At 38.2% G+C, this 20204-nt stretch overlaps 2 protein-coding genes across 4 annotated transcripts; both read left to right on the top strand.

Annotated features, from left to right (window-relative positions):
* The first annotated feature begins 1337 nt into the window (after nucleotides 1-1337).
* Nucleotides 1338-14895, top strand: LOC118821322 (proton channel OTOP2-like). 3 transcript variants are annotated; one of them, XM_036589881.1, is made up of 8 exons: nucleotides 1338-1404; nucleotides 2784-2891; nucleotides 8828-9188; nucleotides 10902-11038; nucleotides 11137-11195; nucleotides 11604-11734; nucleotides 12912-13726; nucleotides 14239-14409. In XM_036589881.1, exons 2-8 carry the CDS (start codon nucleotides 2799-2801, stop codon nucleotides 14407-14409), a joined length of 1767 nt encoding a protein of 588 aa, XP_036445774.1. In that variant the 5' UTR covers nucleotides 1338-1404; nucleotides 2784-2798. The 3 variants fall into 3 exon arrangements, with proteins under 3 accessions (XP_036445774.1, XP_036445777.1, XP_036445775.1); XM_036589884.1 differs by having other exon boundaries at nucleotides 1381-1404; nucleotides 2787-2891; XM_036589882.1 differs by lacking the exon at nucleotides 1338-1404 and having other exon boundaries at nucleotides 2799-2891; nucleotides 14239-14895.
* Nucleotides 14896-16942: 2047 nt separating this feature from the next.
* On the top strand, nucleotides 16943-20140 carry LOC118821780 (proton channel OTOP2-like). The gene is made up of 5 exons (XM_036590509.1): nucleotides 16943-16973; nucleotides 17735-18086; nucleotides 18797-18928; nucleotides 19029-19087; nucleotides 19862-20140. The coding sequence occupies exons 1-5, from the start codon at nucleotides 16962-16964 to the stop codon at nucleotides 20138-20140; spliced, it is 834 nt and encodes a 277-aa protein (XP_036446402.1). The 5' UTR covers nucleotides 16943-16961.
* The last annotated feature ends 64 nt before the right edge of the window (nucleotides 20141-20204 follow it).

Raw genomic sequence — 20204 nt, 5'->3', positions numbered from 1 at the left:
ATGATGGTGATGATGGTAAAATATCAGTAAATCTGAGAAAAAAAAAAATCTCTGGGGACTATTTTGCCTTACAATGCAAAACACCTCTTTGCCAGGAATGGATTTTTAAAAATTCCAAACTTTTCCTCAAAAGTATCATGAAACAATGTCTCCAGCATCAGACCATTTACTATTTCATGTAATAACTTTCTTGATGCAGTCAGTTTCTCTAGAACAGAGAATTCAACTCCTGTTTTTTTCACCCAGTGTTTACATATTGGATCAATGTAGTTTCCTACATGATAGATCATTGCTTTATAGTACAACTGCACTGGGAGTTTTATAGCTTTGTCAAGTACTTTAACACACTCAGAGCTGAGGGCTAAGTGGCTCTAGCAAATGACCACACAGTCATGGCAAGTTAGCCAAGACAAGATGTCACATGGCACAACTGAGACTTGAATCCCACTTGAATTCAAAAGTTTAAATCTTTTTGTGGAACCTCCTGCTCATGTTCTCTGTTTTCTTGATTTTCTAAGTGAAAATAAGAAGAAGTATATCCTCTACAGAGGAGACGTCTGCACAGGAAAAACTTCTGGAGAAAAACATAAAAGGTAGTTTGTGCAAAAGTTATGGCACCTTTGATGTTTTCGAATTTGTTAAATCCAGCAAATAAACAGAAAAATCCCAAAATATTTAAAAAATGAGTGATCAAACTTCAGCACATGCCTGAATATACGCCTTTTAATCAATTACAATACATTCAAACCTCTCTTTGGTTTATAGTACAATGCCCTGAGTGCAATGAATGATAAGCATGATAAACGGAAGCTGATTAATATTTATTATTTTATTGTTATTAGACCTATAAACTGACACCAAAAGTTGTGTGCACATGCACTGTGGGAAAACACACATGCATATGTACACACACATACACACACACTATATTACTGTGATAACATTAAGTGCGCATTATAATTTGACTTTTTTTAATAAAATGGATAATAATCATCTCAAAAGACTCACAATGTAAAAACACAACATAATTAGTGTCTAGAAAGGAGTGGCCTTAAAACTCAATGATTCTCAAGCACAGTCTAACACTTCTGCACCAGGCTGCATGATGGTGAGTTATTCATTTTTTTTCTGACACTGTGTTATTTATGTCTAATGTGTACATATTACAGATACTGTCCCAGCCATTATCGCATAAATATTGTACTTTTAGACATGATAAATGGTGCTGTCATACTAAAGAACAGTACACTGGACAGTTTTTAGTTTTATTTATTATGGTGGGGCTTCGTGTCTTTTTCTGTACATTTGTGATGGTCATAAATCTCAGTGGTATGGTGTGGGTATAAAACACTGAAGGTTGCTGTTTTCTCATCATTGGAAGACCTGCAAGAAGCACTGCTGTAGGTAAGAATCAGTTGCTCTTTATATTGTGTGACCTTGTAATGACAAATGGACCAACACGAATGGTAGAAAATGACTCGTTTACATTAACAAACTCAATGTTTTCCCAGGGTCCTTTAGTAAGGGGAATGGTTCTATTTAGAACCATGAGGTTTATATAGAACCCTTCCATGCTTAAGTGGTTCTCTGCCTGGTGAAATAGTTCTTCTGATTGGAGAATGTGTTGTATATGGTTCTATATAGAAGCTTTTGAAAATGGTTCTCTATAGCAACAAAAAGAGTTCTTCTGTTGTTACAAGCTTAACACTGTAACAACTGGAGAATGCTTCTTGATGCTATATAGAACCATTTTCAAAAAGGCTCTATATAGAACCATATATAGAATATACAGAACTATTTCACCAAAGCAAAGAACTACTTAAGCATGAAATGGTTCTATATAGAACTCATGGTTCTAAATAGAGCCATTCCCTTTACCAAAGAACCCTTAATGAACCATCTTTTTCATGAGTGTATAATGTCACAGTTTTGAAGAGATGAGGGAGAGATGAGAGAGATGAAAACAAAGATTATATTCATAGGTTTAACATGGGTATAATGTAAACCTCAACACTTTTTTGACAATAAAATTGAATTGGGTGAAAATTGAAAATGGGTGAGGCTCAATATCAAGCTGATCTCGAGGGCTGATATGGTTATCTAGACGTGCAAATTTAATAAAAACCCAGCGTTCGTTGGTTTAAGTTGGTTTAAATGGATATGTGGGTGAACACTTTGTTTCCTCTGCATCAACACAGAGAAGAATAGAATTCTAGAATTATCACTGTCAAATACTGTTATCAGAATGACAGACCGGCCACGAACCGGCCTCCATTAGGTTCAATCAAGGGTCACCATCAATGTGTCAGAACATAATTTCAGATGTACAATATTACAAAGCTAAAAATACAGATGAAGAATCTCTTAGATGTGGGTTGTAGACTGTGTCAACAGCATGAGATATGATGGATTTGCTACAGAGGACAAATGATTGACTCTAATGAGATTTTATCCATGTTTGATGAACCGGATAGACAGTTTCTAAATATTTGTGTTCCAGATTCAGCTTTGCAAAGTGCTTTGTAGTTCTAGGGAATCAGCCCAGGGTCACTCAAAGATCAAAATATGCTCATAATCTCCCTTATCAGCCACATCAAACTTATTGATATTTTTTTTTCTAATCTGGCACAGAGGTCAATAAATGTTGAACGTGTGATGTGTGTGCTATGCTCTACTTTGGCTGTGTGGAGAAAAGAACAGTTTCACAGGCAAACTAACAGTAAAAGAGACCAGTTGTTTTATTTTATGGAGGAAGTCACATGCTGAAATTCATTTGACTCCAGCAGGTTGATCTCATCATGAGCCAAGAAGCACACTCTGATGCACTGCCCGTCACAAATCAAGAAATCCGTGCCAGCATACTGGCCAGTATCTACGGCATGGATTTTGAAGTGAGTAGAAACTACTTACATTTACTCAAACGTGTATTTAAGTAAAATTTTTGATGGGTTTGTACTTTTCTATTTGAAATTGATAGTTTTACGTATACTCAAGAAGTATTCATTTTTCCTTCGCTTTAGTTCAAAATGCCTTGTTTGCAATTCATTTTATTCTGTTCTGTTGGTTAAGAGTCTGGAATGTTTTACCATTGCTCAAATCTCTCACTTACTCAACGTACTTAAAACTGAAAAAGATAAGAGCAGTGCTTAGCAAACTTCACTTCTTTTGCTGAAAGATGCCAGATGAATTAAAAAGCTCCACTGTGGTTCTAAAGGGACCTCAGCTACTTTGACTTTTACTAGAGTTATTATTTCAGTAAGAAGTAACAGTAGATTTACTTGAATTTGGTTTTTGGTTACTGTATAAACCACTGCAGCAACAATAAAATACTGGGCCGAGTACAGTGTGCCATCCAGGCAGTAAGATTACGATTTAAAAATGAGAGTCAGGGAGAACATTTATTGCTGAGAGAAAACACCTGCTGACCAAAGGGCACGGTCTTCCCTATAATATCCCACGTTCAACCAAAGACTTACAGCATTAATATTATGAATACATCACTGCTACAATCTCTTTGTGTGTGTGTGTGTATATATATATATATACATATATATATATATATATATATATATATATATATATATATATATATATATATATACACAAAACATCATGTAGTACCAACAGTTCATTTACTTGCTTAGGTTGAACTGACAAACATTGACTGACTTTTTACAGTATGTATATATACATATTCTTTGGACCATGGAACAGCTAAGGCAAACAGCTGGATAAGTTTTTCAGATTAAGTTTTTTCAACATCATTTTATGCATGAACACTGAATGCCTAGTCACACAACAAGAGACAATATAAAAGCTCTTGCTGTTGGAGATTAAAATAGATGTCCAAACTCACTTGTAAATAAAATGTTTTTAGGAGGAACTTTTTTCCAAGTACCATTAATGAGACGGGAATGAAATGAAAGTGGAGTGAACATTCAGCTAATATTTTGTGTATAAATATGATTTTAAGCCTCATCAAAATGAATGATTACTTAAGTTCATCATGTGTTTTGGCTTTTATTAACTTATTATTTGACCTAAAAAATCAATGCAGATTACTCACTTTTTAGGTTAAAACAGCAAATCGTGGCATCTGTAAAAAGTGGCTTGTCAGATCTACTTAAAAAAATTACTTCATGTGGTAACAAGCAATTGAACTAGTTTTATTCAACTTAAAACACCACATTGAAATAATTGTTCATTCAAAGTATTAGTTAAGTTGCTTGTTACCACATGAAGTAATTTTGTTAAGTAGATCTGACGAGCCACTTTTTACAGTGTACAGTGCTGTGCTGCTGAAAGCTGGTATGTGAAAAATTCGGCATACATGGCTGACATGCCAATTTTATATCACGATCATAACCTTTTATCACAGTTTATGCAATGTCTTAATAACATCATGTCATGGCAATGGCTTGTTTGTTTACAGCCAAACAAAACAAATTCTCAATATCATTTTCAATAGGAGTGCTGCGTATATGGTTATACATGTACAATATGTACAAAAAATAATTACTAAAAAAGCAAAAAAATTAAACTGCTCCACATATTGATGCTCACTATCATGCAGGCCTATTTGTAGTTAGAACTGGAGCTGAGAACATGCTGAGATCCTGCAACTCTCCCTGTCCAGTCAGCACAGACAAACATTTTTTATCATTACTAAGAAAGTCTAAGAAAGTAGTTTTTTGCTCTCCAAAGTGTTGTTATTTGGAAAATGCTGGGTAACTTAGCTTACATTATTTGCTATTAAATGTTAGCTACTGGGGGCACCATTTGGGTCAGGTACAGATCAGACAGCAGCAGTTAGTTAGGTAGGTTAGCTAGTTAGCTAGCATGTTTAATATGAAGATTCTGACAGCCCCAGGGCCAATTCATTTCAAGGGGACCTTCTGGACAAGGTTTAGTCAGAGTAAAAGTTAGTGTCTGTGAATGTTTTCTTTAGCTAGCTAGTGTTACATTACATATAACTGCAGCCACTGTCCCCATTAGATAAGGTGACAGCAAAGGGCTTTCATTGGAGTATTTTAAACAGAAAAAGTGAAATATTTAGCTGGCTTGGTTGCTAGTATCACTTGATAAAATGAGGTCTTGAATAAAATAATGTGTTAAATATAAACTTGTGTTACACATAGAGGCTACAGTAATGTTACCTAGCAACATATGACTTAAACTGGATGATGTCAGGGAGGACCAGCTCAGCAGAAGGGACCGCCACGATCCCCGTACTGTTTGAGGGTCTGAGGCAGACTAATAACAGTTTACCTCATCAAGTCGGACATTCTTTTCAAACCAGTGTGTGACGTTAACAGAAAAGTAAAGATGTTAGACATGGTCCAAAACACTCCCGTCAAATCCGTCCTCTGACTTTTAAATGATTATTTCAGGCTTTACAAGGCGACTCGCAGCGGCACCATAATTTAATGTGTTCTTTTTTCTCCATACTTAGTAATGTTACTTCTTTCAGTTTTAACAAAAAATATTACACAGTGCTGCTTTAAGAGAGCAGTTACAAATCACAGTTAAGTAAGAGGGGCATAAATTTTGTAGTTTAGAGATCTAAATGCTAAATCTGTTGGCATGCTATCATTCTCTGGCTGTGTCTCAAATAACTCCCTATGTAGTGCACCTAGTAGGCCACGAAATAACAACTTTCACAGCGAAATCGTTCATTTATGTGGTAAATAGAGAGGAAAAAGTTCTGAAAGCTCTCCTTTCTTGGCATGCTGCGCACTGTAAATGTTTACCTGACCTGCTAAGAGGAGGGACCACATCACTTGATCAGAACGTGACAGTGCAGAGCGCTGGTTCCCAACCCTGGTCCTGGAGAACCATCTGCCCTGCACATCACAGTGTTTTCCTGCTCTAAAAGACCCACTAAAGAAGCTTGTTGATTAGTTGCTTAGCTGGATCAGGTGTGCTGAGAGCAGAGAAAACACTAAAATGTACAGAGCAGGGGGCAGGACAGGGGGTGCTCCAGGACCAGGGTTGGGAAACACTGGTGTAGTGGAAACTTATGAAAGCAGAGTTGATCTATATCCAATGATCTACTTCTGATCTGCATCTGCATTTAGTCTCACTGTATACTGAATTACCAAACACCAGCACATTTCTAGTGAAAATCAGAAGATAACAGCTTTAGCTGTAGTTCAGAGAGTAATAATCTGTGTTGTTGTTAATTTAGTATTTGACTTCAAGTGAACATAAACCTCTTGCTTTGTTTTAAATAAAAACATTAAAATATTTTGTACAGTGTCATTTTGCTAACAGTGGCTACACTTAAAAAAGTGAAATGTTGGATTTGCTTAAAAATGTTCTAAAATGAGTTGACTGAGTAATGAGTAATTAGTGAATCCAAGTAAATCACAGTAAAATGTATTTGGGTAAATTTTTTATGTATTACTCGAAACCTAAATGTTAGATTTACTTATAAATGTTAAATCAAGTGGCACCATACAACTGGATTAAATAGCTTTTAAGTTGTTCAGTAGAGTAACGTGTAATTCAAATTCAAATAAATCACAGTAAAAAGAGAATATAATGTTAACGGACTTTTGTTCTACATGGTTTCATGAAGTTGTTACTGTACCACACTTAAAAAAATGACCAACTGGGTTGTTTGACTGACAAACTGATAGTATGTCGACATTAAATAAATTAATTGTGTCTTTGAGTAATTGGTTTATGTAAAATGGACAAAAATTAATGATCCAAAGAGAATTCAATTAAAAGAGAATTCCAATTAAAACCCGATAAATTGCATTGTTTCTATTTTCTTTTAAGTTTATGTTTCTATTTTGCTCAATCAACAGTTGAACTTACACTGAGGAAACAAAATCTATGACTACTCAGTTTCATTGAATGGAAATGTGTGGCATAATTGAATTAAATTCATACAATAATGTATTTTTTTGAGTGTACTGGGCTATCACAGAAGTACAATCAGCAGTAGGTTTTATGGTAACTTGCACTTACAGCCACCAACATGGCTTGGCAGTTAACCGTTGATATAAGACATAAGCACACCACAGGAAAGGTAGGGCAGAAGAAAAGAAAAGGAAGAGGGCGAATAAAACAAGTAAACCAGTATGAAAGTAGATGAAGCCAGGAGCCGATGGGAAAGACCTTGAGTTGTACTTAACAAGGTTGCATTGACTAAACATACACTATTAAAATAAATCTGACTCACTTCATTTCACTGAAAGAACACAACTAACCACATTTCACTGATAAAGCATTTGTTGAGTAACATCTATGAGCGAACACAGATTAAAACCAACAATAGAGCGATTTCATTTTTATGTGGAAAAATTCCTCAGGTTTGTCCATGCTTGTTCTTATAGTTTTTACAGGTTTCGTTTACTGTTAACATACTGTTAATGGGCTCAAAACATGAAGGCCACTAATTTACTCACTGTTTAAGTTAAAACAGGAAATAAAACATTATATTATGTAGTACATGAAACTGTTGCCAGTTGCTTGTAAAGAAAAGTGTGAATGTGTTTTGTTGTTTTCAACTCAAATCTTTAAGCAAACCTGCTTAATGGCTTTTAAAGATCAGGAAAAACAAGCTGACTACAGACAAAAAGCCAGCAGCTTTGCCAACACCTGTTGTTCAGATATAAATCTGTTTTGATTGTTGATAATCACTTGAGTTTCAGTGAACTCAAAACTTTAAGGCAACAAGGATCATCATTATTCTAATTTGGAACAGCAACTAATTTTGTACAGTATTGCTACAGTGTTATTTTTTGAGGAAAAACATTGTATAACATGTTGACTACTATATCCAGGGGTGGTCTTTGCAAAAGGCCTGGGGCCCCCATCAGCCAAGGGCCACATGTTAATACACGTTAGATATACTGTACGTGTTTATGTTAAACAATATATTCCAAAATATATGTATGTTTTTGCAATTGCTGTTTTTTTGTGAGTATAGTGATTTGTTTTAGTCCTATCAATGCAAAAATAGTGAGGAAAGCAAAATGTTTGTTACTTCACTACCAAAGCTAACTTTGCTTGATTAGTCAGAACAAAGTGCCACACAGGCTCAGTAGAAATCTCAGGATTATTACATATTAATGTCTATTATTCAGTCACTACAAGAACTTCGGTGCAAACTGGCTTTCACTTAATAAAATAACTTTGGTACAAAATATCTAGAATATCTTATTCTTGCACCAACTTCAAAATGAGAAATATCAGATATATCAACTAGATTTAAGATGTCAGCTTTTGCAGTGTAGATGGCTGCACCACTCAGGAGCCCAGAGCTCCAACTAATTTAAAACAGTATATCCAGGGAGCCCCATTCCTGTCTTTTGCCTAGAGCCCAAGAATCTCTAAATCCGCCCCTCATTATATTTTAGCCAACAGCCCTGCAGTGGTCTCAGGCAGACGGCTATTAGGTTTTAATCCTATTGGTTTCTAATTGTCCTTTTTTTTTAGCAGGGTACACTGTCCTGTCTTTTGGCAGTTGACCATTTAGGATTTGGGTATCAGTTGATTTCATGGTTTGATATTTAGGACAGCAGACCGTTTTGTTCAGTGTGATCTTCCTGACAAGAAAACAGGATATAAAACAGATTACAGCCTTGCCAACGCCTAGTATGACGCAGGCCAGGTTTGGTGAGTCAGGTGACCCGTGAAGCTTAGCATGTATATAAGTGATCAGGCTGGGGCTGAAGTTGCCTGAGCGCCGCAGTGTGTGTGTCTGTGTGTGAGAGTGTGTGAGAGGAGCGCTGTACTCAGCATGGACTTTAGCGTGTTGAAAAGCCTAGACTTACATGACCTTAACCTGTACTTCCATGGCTTCTGTTTGGAGGCGGGGAAGAAAGATGAGGCTGAGGGGGTCCAGCAGATCTCCACCGTGCACGCGGCTCCGCTCGGTCAGCGCTCGGCCAGCGTGGCGCTGTCGTCCACCAGCGTGTGGAGGGACCGCGCGGGCAGCTGGGGTTGGATGCTGTCCGCATTCATCCTCCTCAATGTGCTCATCTTGGGCTGCGCGCTGGTCAGCGGGAGCGTTTTCAACGGCGTGCAGGTGAGCAACATGCACGTGCAGGTCTTCCTCATCATCATCATCATCCCCACCACGGCCTGGATGCTCTTCTACAAGGCGTACACGTGCCGCGAAGAGGAGGCCGTTCTCTACAAGGACGTGCACGCGGGACCCGTGTGGCTCAGAGGTAAACTTAGACCTCAGTAGCACCACCTTAGTGGAGCTGTTAGAGGGTCCAGAGTGTCAGATAAACTGTTTATACTGATGGAGGGAGTCCAAGTACGCGAAACATGCGAAAAAACGTTTTAACTCGTTATTCAGTCATTAATCTTAGGAATTAGTATTAAGCAGCTACAATAAATTGTTTGGTAACTACCATTACACTATTAAGTGTTAACCCACACATGGGGCTTTAAGCTTTATAGACCTATAACAAAACAGCAAGATGTGCTGCATATGCATTGTGACATGTACAGCATATGTATGTATTTCTAATGTTCACCGACCGGCCACTTCATTAAGTACACCTCCTTGCTTCTACACTCATTGTCCATTTTATCAGCTAGACTCACTATATAGGTTCACTTTTTAGTTCTACACATACAGACTGTAGTCCATCTGTTTCTCTGTGTACTTTGTTAGTCCCCTTTCACTGTCTTCTTCAATGATCAGGACCACCACAGAGCAAGTATTATTTGGGTGGTGGATCATTCTCAGCACTGCAGTAACACTGACATGGTGGTTGTGTGTTAGTGTCGCGCTGGTACAAGTGGATCAGATACAGCAGTGCTGCTGGAGTTTTTAAACACCTCAGTGTCACTGCTGGACTGAGAAGTCTACTAACTAATTTTACATCTACAAGGTGAACCAACAAGGTAGATGTGACTAATAGAGTGGACAGTGAGTGGACACAATTGTTTAAGTGTTTAAAAACTCCAGCAGCACTGCTGTGTCTCATCCACTCATACAAGCGCAACACACACTAACACACCACCACCATGTCAGTGTCAGTGCAGTGCTGAGAATGACCCACCACTCAAATAATACCTGCTCTGTGGTCGTCCCGTGGGGGTCCTGACCCTTGATGAATGGGTTAAAGGTGAACAGAGAAACAGATGCGCTACAGTCTGTAATTGTAGTATACAACATTTGTATTTATTTCTAATGTTTATCCTTATTGATTATTCATCTTATCATCTTATTGTCATTATTCTCATTGATTTTTGAAGAGGTTACAGTGTAAAAGCGTGAATAACTCGAGTAACTTGGTTCGGTCTATAGCCTACAGCCACTTCTCTCAGGTGTTTCCTGTAAAAGATGTTGTTGAAGTTCTTGGTCAGCATTCAGATTTTATTACAGCGGCCCATTTTAGTAAAAAATTACCTTTTCCTGAAAGGGTATAAAATGATGGTTGAAGGTCACTGTGGGTTACACGTGGGTTTATATACTTTGAATCTAACCATGGGATTTATTTGAATAGTTAACCATGTAAGAGTGACATTATTTATCATTCTAAAAACAATAAAAATTTGCGTCTGGACATTTCTCTGAATTCACTCCACATTATACACTGCAAAAACGTCTAGGCAAGCGGAAATTTCTTAAACACAGTCAATACATCCAATTTTCTTATTTTGAGACTGTATATCCTTTAAGAATATTATAAGATTATTTAATTTATTGTAGATTTTTTTAATTTTTGTGTCATTTTACCTAGGTACTATGTAATACAAATAAGCTATATAAAAAATGTATAACTATCTCAAAAAATAGATATATTGACTAGATTTAAGATGTTTTTATTTGCCAAGATATACTTTTTTACAGTGCATTTTCTTTGTCTTAGTGTATTTCTGTTGGTTCTTTTGCCTAAAACAGTCTTCGTCTGTTTTCTCTTCAGGTGGTCTGGTGCTGTTTGGAGTCTGTAGTTTAATCATGGACGTTTTCAAGATTGCCTACTATGTGGGTTATGCACATTGTGACTCACCTGTGAAAATCGTGTTCCCTGTTGTGCAAGCTGTGTTTATTCTGGTGCAGGTGAGATGACCTCTCCCTCATGAAAACTGGCAGAACTCTGTTATCTTATCTCATTAAAGATTTTTTTTTTGAGAATCCTCTTTTTTTATGTGTTTCAGACTTACTTCCTCTGGCTCCATGCGAAGGACTGCGTCCAAGTTCAGAGAAACGTAACTCGGTGAGTGTGAAGTTAGTGATTTAAATGTGCGGATGTACACTAAATATGATAGACCTGGGCAAATGCTGATTGTCTGAGGTGCCAGCCACCTTTAGGATGATATTAGCATGATGAAGAGACAACAAATAGTGTAAATATACAGTGATTCTGATCATGCGTTAGCACTCCTACTAGATGTGCTTCCTTTCTTCCTTAGATTTTGAATATAATGGGAAATGAGATGGATGTTAGCGTAGGGTCTGTGAAGGGGTGTCTTTGTCTGTGGTGTTATCAGAATCTGTCCAAGTTCATTCATTTACAACATTTAGTTTACTTGCGTTTACTAGAAATTTGACATTGATTTCCTGAACCAAAGTTTACAATTAACTCTGATAACTGATCTCTCACAATGTCTGTCTTTGTCTGCAGCTGTGGACTGATGCTCACCTTGGCCACAAACCTGATGCTGTGGATGATGGCTGTTACAGAGGAGTCACTACATCAAACCGTGTATCCTGACAGCAACACTAACCACACCTCCCGTACTCTTTTACTCAAAGGTTTGTTTTCCCATCAGTGAATACTGCAACAGATATGGTTAAAGTGTGATTCACTTGTCTTCACCTCAGTGCAATCCCTTTTAACCCCTTAAACTACACACTTTTTCAGTTATTAATCTTAGGACTTACCCTAACAGCTACTACCTTAAATTACTCTGTAACTACTATGAAGCTAACAGGCCTGTGATGTAGCCACAAAAGTTAACTGATGATCTAGAGTTGAAACATGTGTTGGGGGAAGGAATACACTCAACCCTGCAGGGCTGTGGTACTCCAGAGAGTTATTTCACAATGCATGATTTCTCAGCTTACCAGATAACTTAAGCAAAGGGTCAAGCCTATTCAGTATGTGGAAAGGTAAATAAGTATGTTGGATATTGACTATTTCTCAGTTTAGGCTCAAGTCAGTGTTTCCTCTTGGTCTTTCAGGTCCCCTGCCGTGCATATTTTGGTGTGCTCTAACATACCTGATCCAATTAACTAATTAGCTCATTAAGAAGCCCTTCCTTAGCTGTACTGGGTGTAACAGATAATATGTGAAACACTACAGTGTTCAAGGCAGGGATTCCTCCAGCACCAGCATTAGGGACCACTGACTTATCCAGCTTTACTCAAAAGTCTTGCTTCATAAAAAACCCTGCAGGATTTGGAATGGAAAACATGCCCCCCCCACACACACACCTCATCCCACCCGGCCCCCTAAATGTATACATGTATATGGAACAGAAACTCCTATCTACAAAATGGTGTCTTTAGGCATTAACTTTGAATATGTAGTGTCCCATTGTAAGCTTATAATTATCATCACTGTTCTTAAGAAAACCTCCATGAAAACTATATATTATATATATATATACTATATATAAAAATATATATATATATACTATATATTATATATATACTATATATAAAAATATTTTTTTAAAAAAGTCTCCAACATGGTCACATCATAGAAGAAAGAAAAAACATCTTTAACTTTACTTTTTATTAAGTAATTTTGGATAATTTCTGTTTTTCATTTCTTATTAAATGCTCCCACAATGTAAAGGGCAGCTGCCATTCTCGAATGGTGTAAAGAAAAAAAAAAAAAGATAAGACAATTTGTGTAGCTGCATTTGCCAAACTGCAATTTCCTTGAGGATTAATAAAATGCCTCCTTTTTCTTTCGCTCTCTCAGCTGCGGCTGCTGATGGAGACAACAGCTGCCAGTGTAGTCACACGTCCTGCAGCATCTTCGAGCACGCCTACTACTACCTCTACCCCTTCAACATCGAATACAGCCTGTTTGCCTCGGCCATGACCTACGTGATGTGGAAGAATGTGGGCCGGCTGGTGGACGATCACCCACCTCACGAGCACAGCTTCCACCTGCGTGATGTCCTGCTAGGCCCAGCTGGCGGGCTGGTGGTGGTTGTGGCCGGCATAGCCACCTTCGTGGTCTACGAAGTGGACGTGTTAGCCGAGGAGGAGGAGAAGAGGGACACAGCGCTGACCATGTACTACATCACCAACACGGTGACCATCATACTAATGACGATATTCACTGTAGCTGGATGCGTCATCTTCCGGCTGGAGCGGCGGGAGCACGCGTCAGGCAAGAACCCCACACGCAGCCTAGACATGGGGCTCCTTGTGGGGTCCTCCATGGGCCAGTTCACTGTCTCCTACTTCACCATAGTAGCTGTTCTGGGCTCGGGAATAGATGGCCACGTCAACGCCCTCAACCTGGCCTGGTCCATTCTGACCGTGGTGGAGCTGTGTGTGCAGAACGTCTTCATCATCGAGGGCATCCGGCGCGAGCCACATCATGATGTGCGTCGGGCCAGCATCTTTTCCAACCTGTTGGCCCTCCATGCACAAGAGGAACGAAGGTCCAGCCACATCCCTATGTCCCCCCGCAGCTCCATCGCCATCCCTGTCCACAAGCCCCTGCCCTGGAAGAGGAGGATGCTGAAGGAGATCTCTGCCTTCCTGCTGCTTTCCAACATTATTGTAAGTTCCTTAACTTTGGAACCATATGCATCAAGCTTGTGGGACCAAGTGTGCCAACCTAGAAACAGTTTTGTCTATAGATAGCCGAGACATGTTTGGTATCTGATGTTTGCTTCTTTAGTTTTGCCCTAGAGCTTATAAATAATGGAAGCTTAGAGCCACTTTGCATCGTGCAAACTACACGTCTAAATGATCACACACTTGCCTCAAATCATGTCAAGGTGTTGAACAATCTCAGACAGACTAGCTTACGACTTATGATATACGGTTATAAAATGTGTCTTACCAAGCTAAAAACGCTACTAGCATCTTCAAGCCTGAATTTTGTCTGTGATTTTGTAGAGCTACATTAGCTTTGTAGCTCCAGGGCAAAACTTTGGACATCAAATATGTCTTGGCATGGAAAAAATAGTTTTTTTGCATCTAACTATTGCTTTAAGGTTAAGCCCTTAAGATATAAGGCATACCTATCACCCTACTCACAGTGTAAACCCTCTCTGTCTGTTTCACAGCTTTGGATCATGCCTGCTTTTGGAGCACGACCGCAGTTTGACAACCCCATCGGAACAGACTTCTATGAGTTTCACATGTGGGTGGCTGTGGTGAATGTCGGATTACCTTTTGGAATCTTCTACCGAATGCACTCAGTAGCCAGTCTATTTGAGGTGTACCTCACCTCATGAACAGCTTGGACAACAGTGGCCCTTATTTTATAAAACTGACATTTTGTACCGGATATTATGTATTTTATAGTGTCAACCTGTTTGTTTTTGTCTTTATTTTTATTTGGCAAGTGAATGACAAGCTTGCATAAAGCTTTGTATGTGTGTTTGTTTCTGAATATACTTGACTATGTACAGCTTGAAATATTTATGCAACGAATACTTGTACAATAACTTTATTGTAAACTTTAAGCTTTTGCACTTCTGATAAGGCCATCACTTTTTTAAGCAACATAAAATCAAGCATTTAAGCATGCTTGTCTGTGGGCTCAGTTTTAATGATTGCTGAACTTTTTATATAGAGTGGAAACACTGCCTTCACTATGACCTCTTTTGATATATTTCATTTTCCTTTATTATTACTGAGTGCAATATCAATCTAAGGAGATCTCTGTGAGCAGGAAACATGCTGTTGACATCAAATTAAAGAAACAGTGATGTGGAGAACTTCCTGAGTCTGTGTTACATGATACATTGACACACATTTCCTGGTTTAAAATTCCCCATGCTGTCTATAAACCATATACACCATCCCTCATAATCTCATAAATGGTGAGGCAACATTGTTGGTTTTCAGTGAAATCATTCCACCATCACACTACAACAGTCATTAGTCACTTCCTTTTACTATCTGGAGTGGCTTTATGGTTGTTGTTAGTTATTCACATTGTGTCACTTAACAATCTCTCTTGTGAGGCTTAATAAGACTTAAGAATACACAAAGGCAAATCATGCGGACGGGACTGATCACAGTGGCTGACTCTGAACTGAGGAAAATGTACTAGAGGCGATACATATATATGATACGATATATATATATAGATATGTAGTGTTTAAATATAAACTCATTGTGAAATTGATTCACAACAAAAACTGATTTGCAACACATCCCAAAAACAGATGTCTGCTGCTCAGGTGTTTATCCTGAGCAAGAGACACCAGTGATCTCATGTCTTCTTATGAGTTTTAGTGGAGATAAAGTCTAAAATTGTGCTCAGATTTGCAGAGATTTTGCTCATGTGCAACTAAACTCTAATCTCTCATCCTTGTCTACTGCTATTTTTACTAAGGAATTTTAAGGAATTCATAGGAATCTGTTTTCAGTGCAAACATCAGGGGGTGATCTGACCACGTTCCTTAAAATAATACTGTTAGATTTGCATGGATTTCTGTCAGGGCAAGTTAAGGAGAGCCTGATTACTTTCAAACGCTAGACGACGCCCATGATCGATCCTCAATGAGTGGGAGCTAAAGGAGCTGAATGGCTAAAAAGATTTAGGGCAGTTGAAAGCTATCAGTACACAGTCAGACACTAGAAACTCTGCTGCACTTCAAAATAGGAGCCATACAGCTTTAGTTAAAGAGTATCAGTTTATCTGTGACTGTATTTACAGTAAAACAGGATGATTTTGAGTGATATATATGGGTCATTCTACCAAAATCAGGGCTGAAAACACATTTCACACTTTAGAATTTAAACTAAAATCCTTTTGCTTTAATTGACTCTATACCTTTACTCTGTTTATTTCTTTAAAACTAATGATTGAACATTTTATTTTGCCACTAGCAAAACATTCCCAACACTGCTGACACTTTACAAAATAGGCTTTGCCTCTGGACTCATACTCTTTGGGTAGTGACATGAAAACCTGGGATAGCATTTCTTGAATAAAGTTTTTTCATTTAATATTAAACTCTAGATAAATGTAAATACTCCAAAATCACTTTAAAAGAAATCAAAAAAGATATTTAAAAAAACAACATTGAAAAAAATAACATTTTAAAGTATTATTTACACAAGTTGAAATTTAGGGGTTAGGGTTTGGGACAGACACCTGCCAATAGAAAGCACCCTACAAATGATGATTTTATGTATTTATCTTATTACTGTCTCTATAAATGCATTGGGTTTAAATAAATCATAACATAATCCTTGTAAATGTCTAAGGTCCGAATACTTAATTGTTTCTTTAAATAGTTTTTAAATGTGGGACTGTAGTTTGAACTAATGGTCCATTTATGATTGATTACTATGTGTGGCTATTAAAGAATTACATTGCTGACACCTCCTACATCTATCATTATATTTATTATTTTAAACGGGTGGAGAGACAAGTCAGTATGGATCCAGTGATATTCAAGAGAAAAATGTTCACAGGACAAAACGTATCAGGTTATGAACATTTTTATTTAACACAGGGTGTGATAGAGGTGATTTTTCGAAAACCCTATTCATTCTGGCCATAGAGAAATCGGGCTTAGACCCGGAGTTCCTAATATGGGCATAAGAGCACGGCGCCGACTACAAAATAACAACATGATGGAGCAGAGAACCTTGCTTTTGGAACCTTTGCTTTAAATACAAGGGTTCCAAAGGACTGGAAATGTTCAAGAACGTCTCGCTTGTTTCTACCATCACCTGTAAATATCTAATTGCTGTCATTTCAAACTCATTGCAGGTTGATCTCATCATGAGTCAAGGACACTCTGCTGTATTGTCCAGTACTTCCAACATGGTTTTAGATGTAAGTAACTACTTCCTTTTATTGAAGTACATGTACTTAAAGCAGCACCACATAATATTTTTTGTTAAAACTGAAAGAAGCATTACTGAGTATGTAGACAAAAACAAAACACTAAAATGTGGTGTGCGTGTGCTGCTGCGAGTCGCTCTGTAAAGCCTGAAATAATCATTTAAAAGTCAGAGGTACTGGGACGGATTTTTTTAGGACCAGGTCATACGTCTTTACATATTAACACCACACACACAGGCTTAAAACAAAAGACTGACTCAATGTTTAGGTCTCCAGTGCAAAATCAACAATAACAATCAACAACAAATTTTGAAGATCTTAAATCATTTAAACTAGGAGACATTATTATTAAAAGGAAAATCAGTCAACATTGTATGCATATAGTTAGTGCTGTTCCACCTAAATCAACTAGTTAACTAATTGTAACACTTTTGGTCAACCGATTTACATATATTAACTGCATTTATTTTGTTGTTTGTGTTTACTTATTTGCTTTTTGGTTTTTGTTTGTTTGTTTTTTTGGAACGTTGATATTTCTGTAAATGGAAACTAGGGTCATGCAGTATCATACAACTCCTAGTCTAGATTAAACTACTCTAGTTTAATCATCATCCTAACATACTAAACATATTTTTATCTGCATCAGTTGTGCACTGAGCACTGAAGAGCAAAACTTATACATTATGAAAAGAACACTACAGATCCTTTACTTCTGTGATCTTAACCTGTACTTTTATGGCTTGTGTTTGTAGGTGGGGAAGAAGGATGAGGCTGAGGGAGCTCAGCAGGTTGTCACCGTGCACACGGCATCGCTCAGTCAACACTCGGCTAGCATGGCACAGTTGTCCAGTGTCATGTGGAGGGATCATTTGTGCCAAGAGTTCACCTCCTACATCCCTCTTACTGTGCTCCTTGTGGGATGTGCGCTGCTCTTTGGCATCATAGCTAATGGCATGCAGGTGAGGGATAGAAACCTGCAGATGTTCCTCATCATCGTCATTGTCCTCACCACAGCCTGGATGGTCTTCTACAAGGCGCACACGTGCCCACAGAAGGAGGCCGTGCCCTGCAAGGATATGCACGCGAGACCCATGTGGCTCAGAGGTAAGAACGAGGCTTTGGTGATGCCACGTTACACTGTTAGAAATAAAGGTACTATGCAGGTACAGTTTTCATTCATCAAGGTGCAAACAATGTAAATATACCCTCAAAGGTACAACAGTGGTTTTAAGGTTGTGCACCTTAAATGAGTTTTTCCAAGTGGAAAGGTACACAGTTGCCACATTCAATTCCAGTGTTTTTAATAGGAGAGGCTCATTCTGCATACTGTTTTTGCATGTTGTGTGCCTCAAGTTTTATGAGTTTGACTGGGCAGCAATCAGCAAGTTCAAATGGAAGCAGTCACGTCAAAACAGAAACACAAAGCAAACTATTTTTTTAGGTTAGCTCATTTTTTCCATCAAGACCATGTATACTTGTTAACAGTCACGGTTAAGCTTTCTTCCTGTACATGTATAAATAATATCTTATACTATATAATAGACTGGAATACCTGACACTGTAAAAAATGGCTCATCAGATCAACCTAATTAACTACTTCATGTGGTAACAAGTAAATTAACTAGTTTTACTCAATCTAAGTAAATACTTTGAATGAACGATCATTATGTATTATGAAGTAATTTTTTGAACTGTTGGTCTGATGAGCCATGCTTTACAGCGTAGATATAACAATAGAAAACTCTGCTATATTTCCTTTGTAGTAGTTTATTTCTGCTGGTTCTTTTGCCTGAAACAGTCTGTTTCCGCTTCAGGTGGTCTGATGCTGTTTGGATTTAGCAGTTTAATAGTGGTCAGCTTGAAGATCGCCTACTACGTGGGTTGTGTGGACTGTGATGTGGAAAATCAGCTTCTCTGTAGTGCAAGCTGTGTTTATTCTGGTGAAGGTGAGAAGACCACACACACACACACACACACACACAAAAACAGAATTATTCTTATTTATTAACCAGTTTTGTGTGAATCTGCTTTTCTTTTGTGTTCCAGACTTCCTTCCTCTGGCTCCATGCGAGGGACTGTGTGCATGTTCAAAGAAGCGTAACTCGGTAAGTGTGAAATTAGTGTTTATGAATTTACACTAGAAATGATACAGTTCTGTGTTTGACTCTGGTTTCTTGCACCACTTCATAATTACTTAATTCATTCAGTGATGACTGCAGCTGTGGACTGATGCTCACTTTGGCCACAAATCTGATGCTGTGGATCACAGCGGTGACAGAGGAGTCACTACATGGAACAGATTGACATCAAAACTCATCACTTCTACCACACTTTTTTACTCATCACCTAATCATCTTCACTGCCTGTCAAATGTCTGAGAACACCTTGATTTCTTTTAACACTTGAATTTCCTTGCTCATAGTGCTCAAAGAAGAGGGGAAAAAATACTGGCAGACTTCGACATATTTAATATAATGCAATGAACATATTCAAGCTTCATTGCTCTTCTCAAGCAACCCTGTATCTCCAAAACATTATAGCAGAAGGAAGATTTTTTTACTGCATGTTATTGTGACAGGATTTTATTCAGGGTAGTTTTGGAGCATTCCATTTGGCCGTTCATTGTGACATGTTCAGACAATGTAAAGGGAAGCTGTAATTCTAAAGTGATTTGTATGTGTTTCTAAACCATTTGTCTCGTTTCTGTTGTAACTTTGAAACCTTGATTAATAAAGTGTCTTTTTGTTTATATATTAATGTATCTAACCGTCCATTGATTTATCTGTTACAGCTGCTGGTGGAAGCTGCCAGTACGATCACACCAGTCACTTATCATGCACCAAACTTGAGCTTGCCTTCTATTACCTCTATCCTTCGAGTACTGCATGTTTGCCTCAGCCATGACCTTTGTAATGTGGAGGAACGTAGGCCAGATGGTTGATGATCACCTGTCCCACGGGCACTGTTTCCACCTGCGGAACGCCATGAGTCGCCTGGCCAGCGGCCTGGTGGTGCTGGTAGTCGGTGCATGCGCCTTCATAACTTATGAGAAGGACATGGCAGCCGAGGAGCAGGAAAAAGGGGGACGAGGCGCTCAGTGTGTTTTATATCACCAACATTTTTGTCATTGCTTTAATGACGATGGTCTCAGTGATTGAGTGTGTAATCTACTGGCTGGCTACTTTTGGGGGGAGGAAAAAAAAAAAAGTAAATTATGTACAT

The sequence above is a fragment of the Colossoma macropomum genome, unplaced genomic scaffold (genome assembly GCF_904425465.1).
Source record: "Colossoma macropomum unplaced genomic scaffold, Colossoma_macropomum, whole genome shotgun sequence".
NCBI classification, from domain to species: Eukaryota; Metazoa; Chordata; class Actinopteri; order Characiformes; family Serrasalmidae; genus Colossoma; species Colossoma macropomum.
This window is presented reverse-complemented; position numbering and strand designations above follow the sequence as displayed.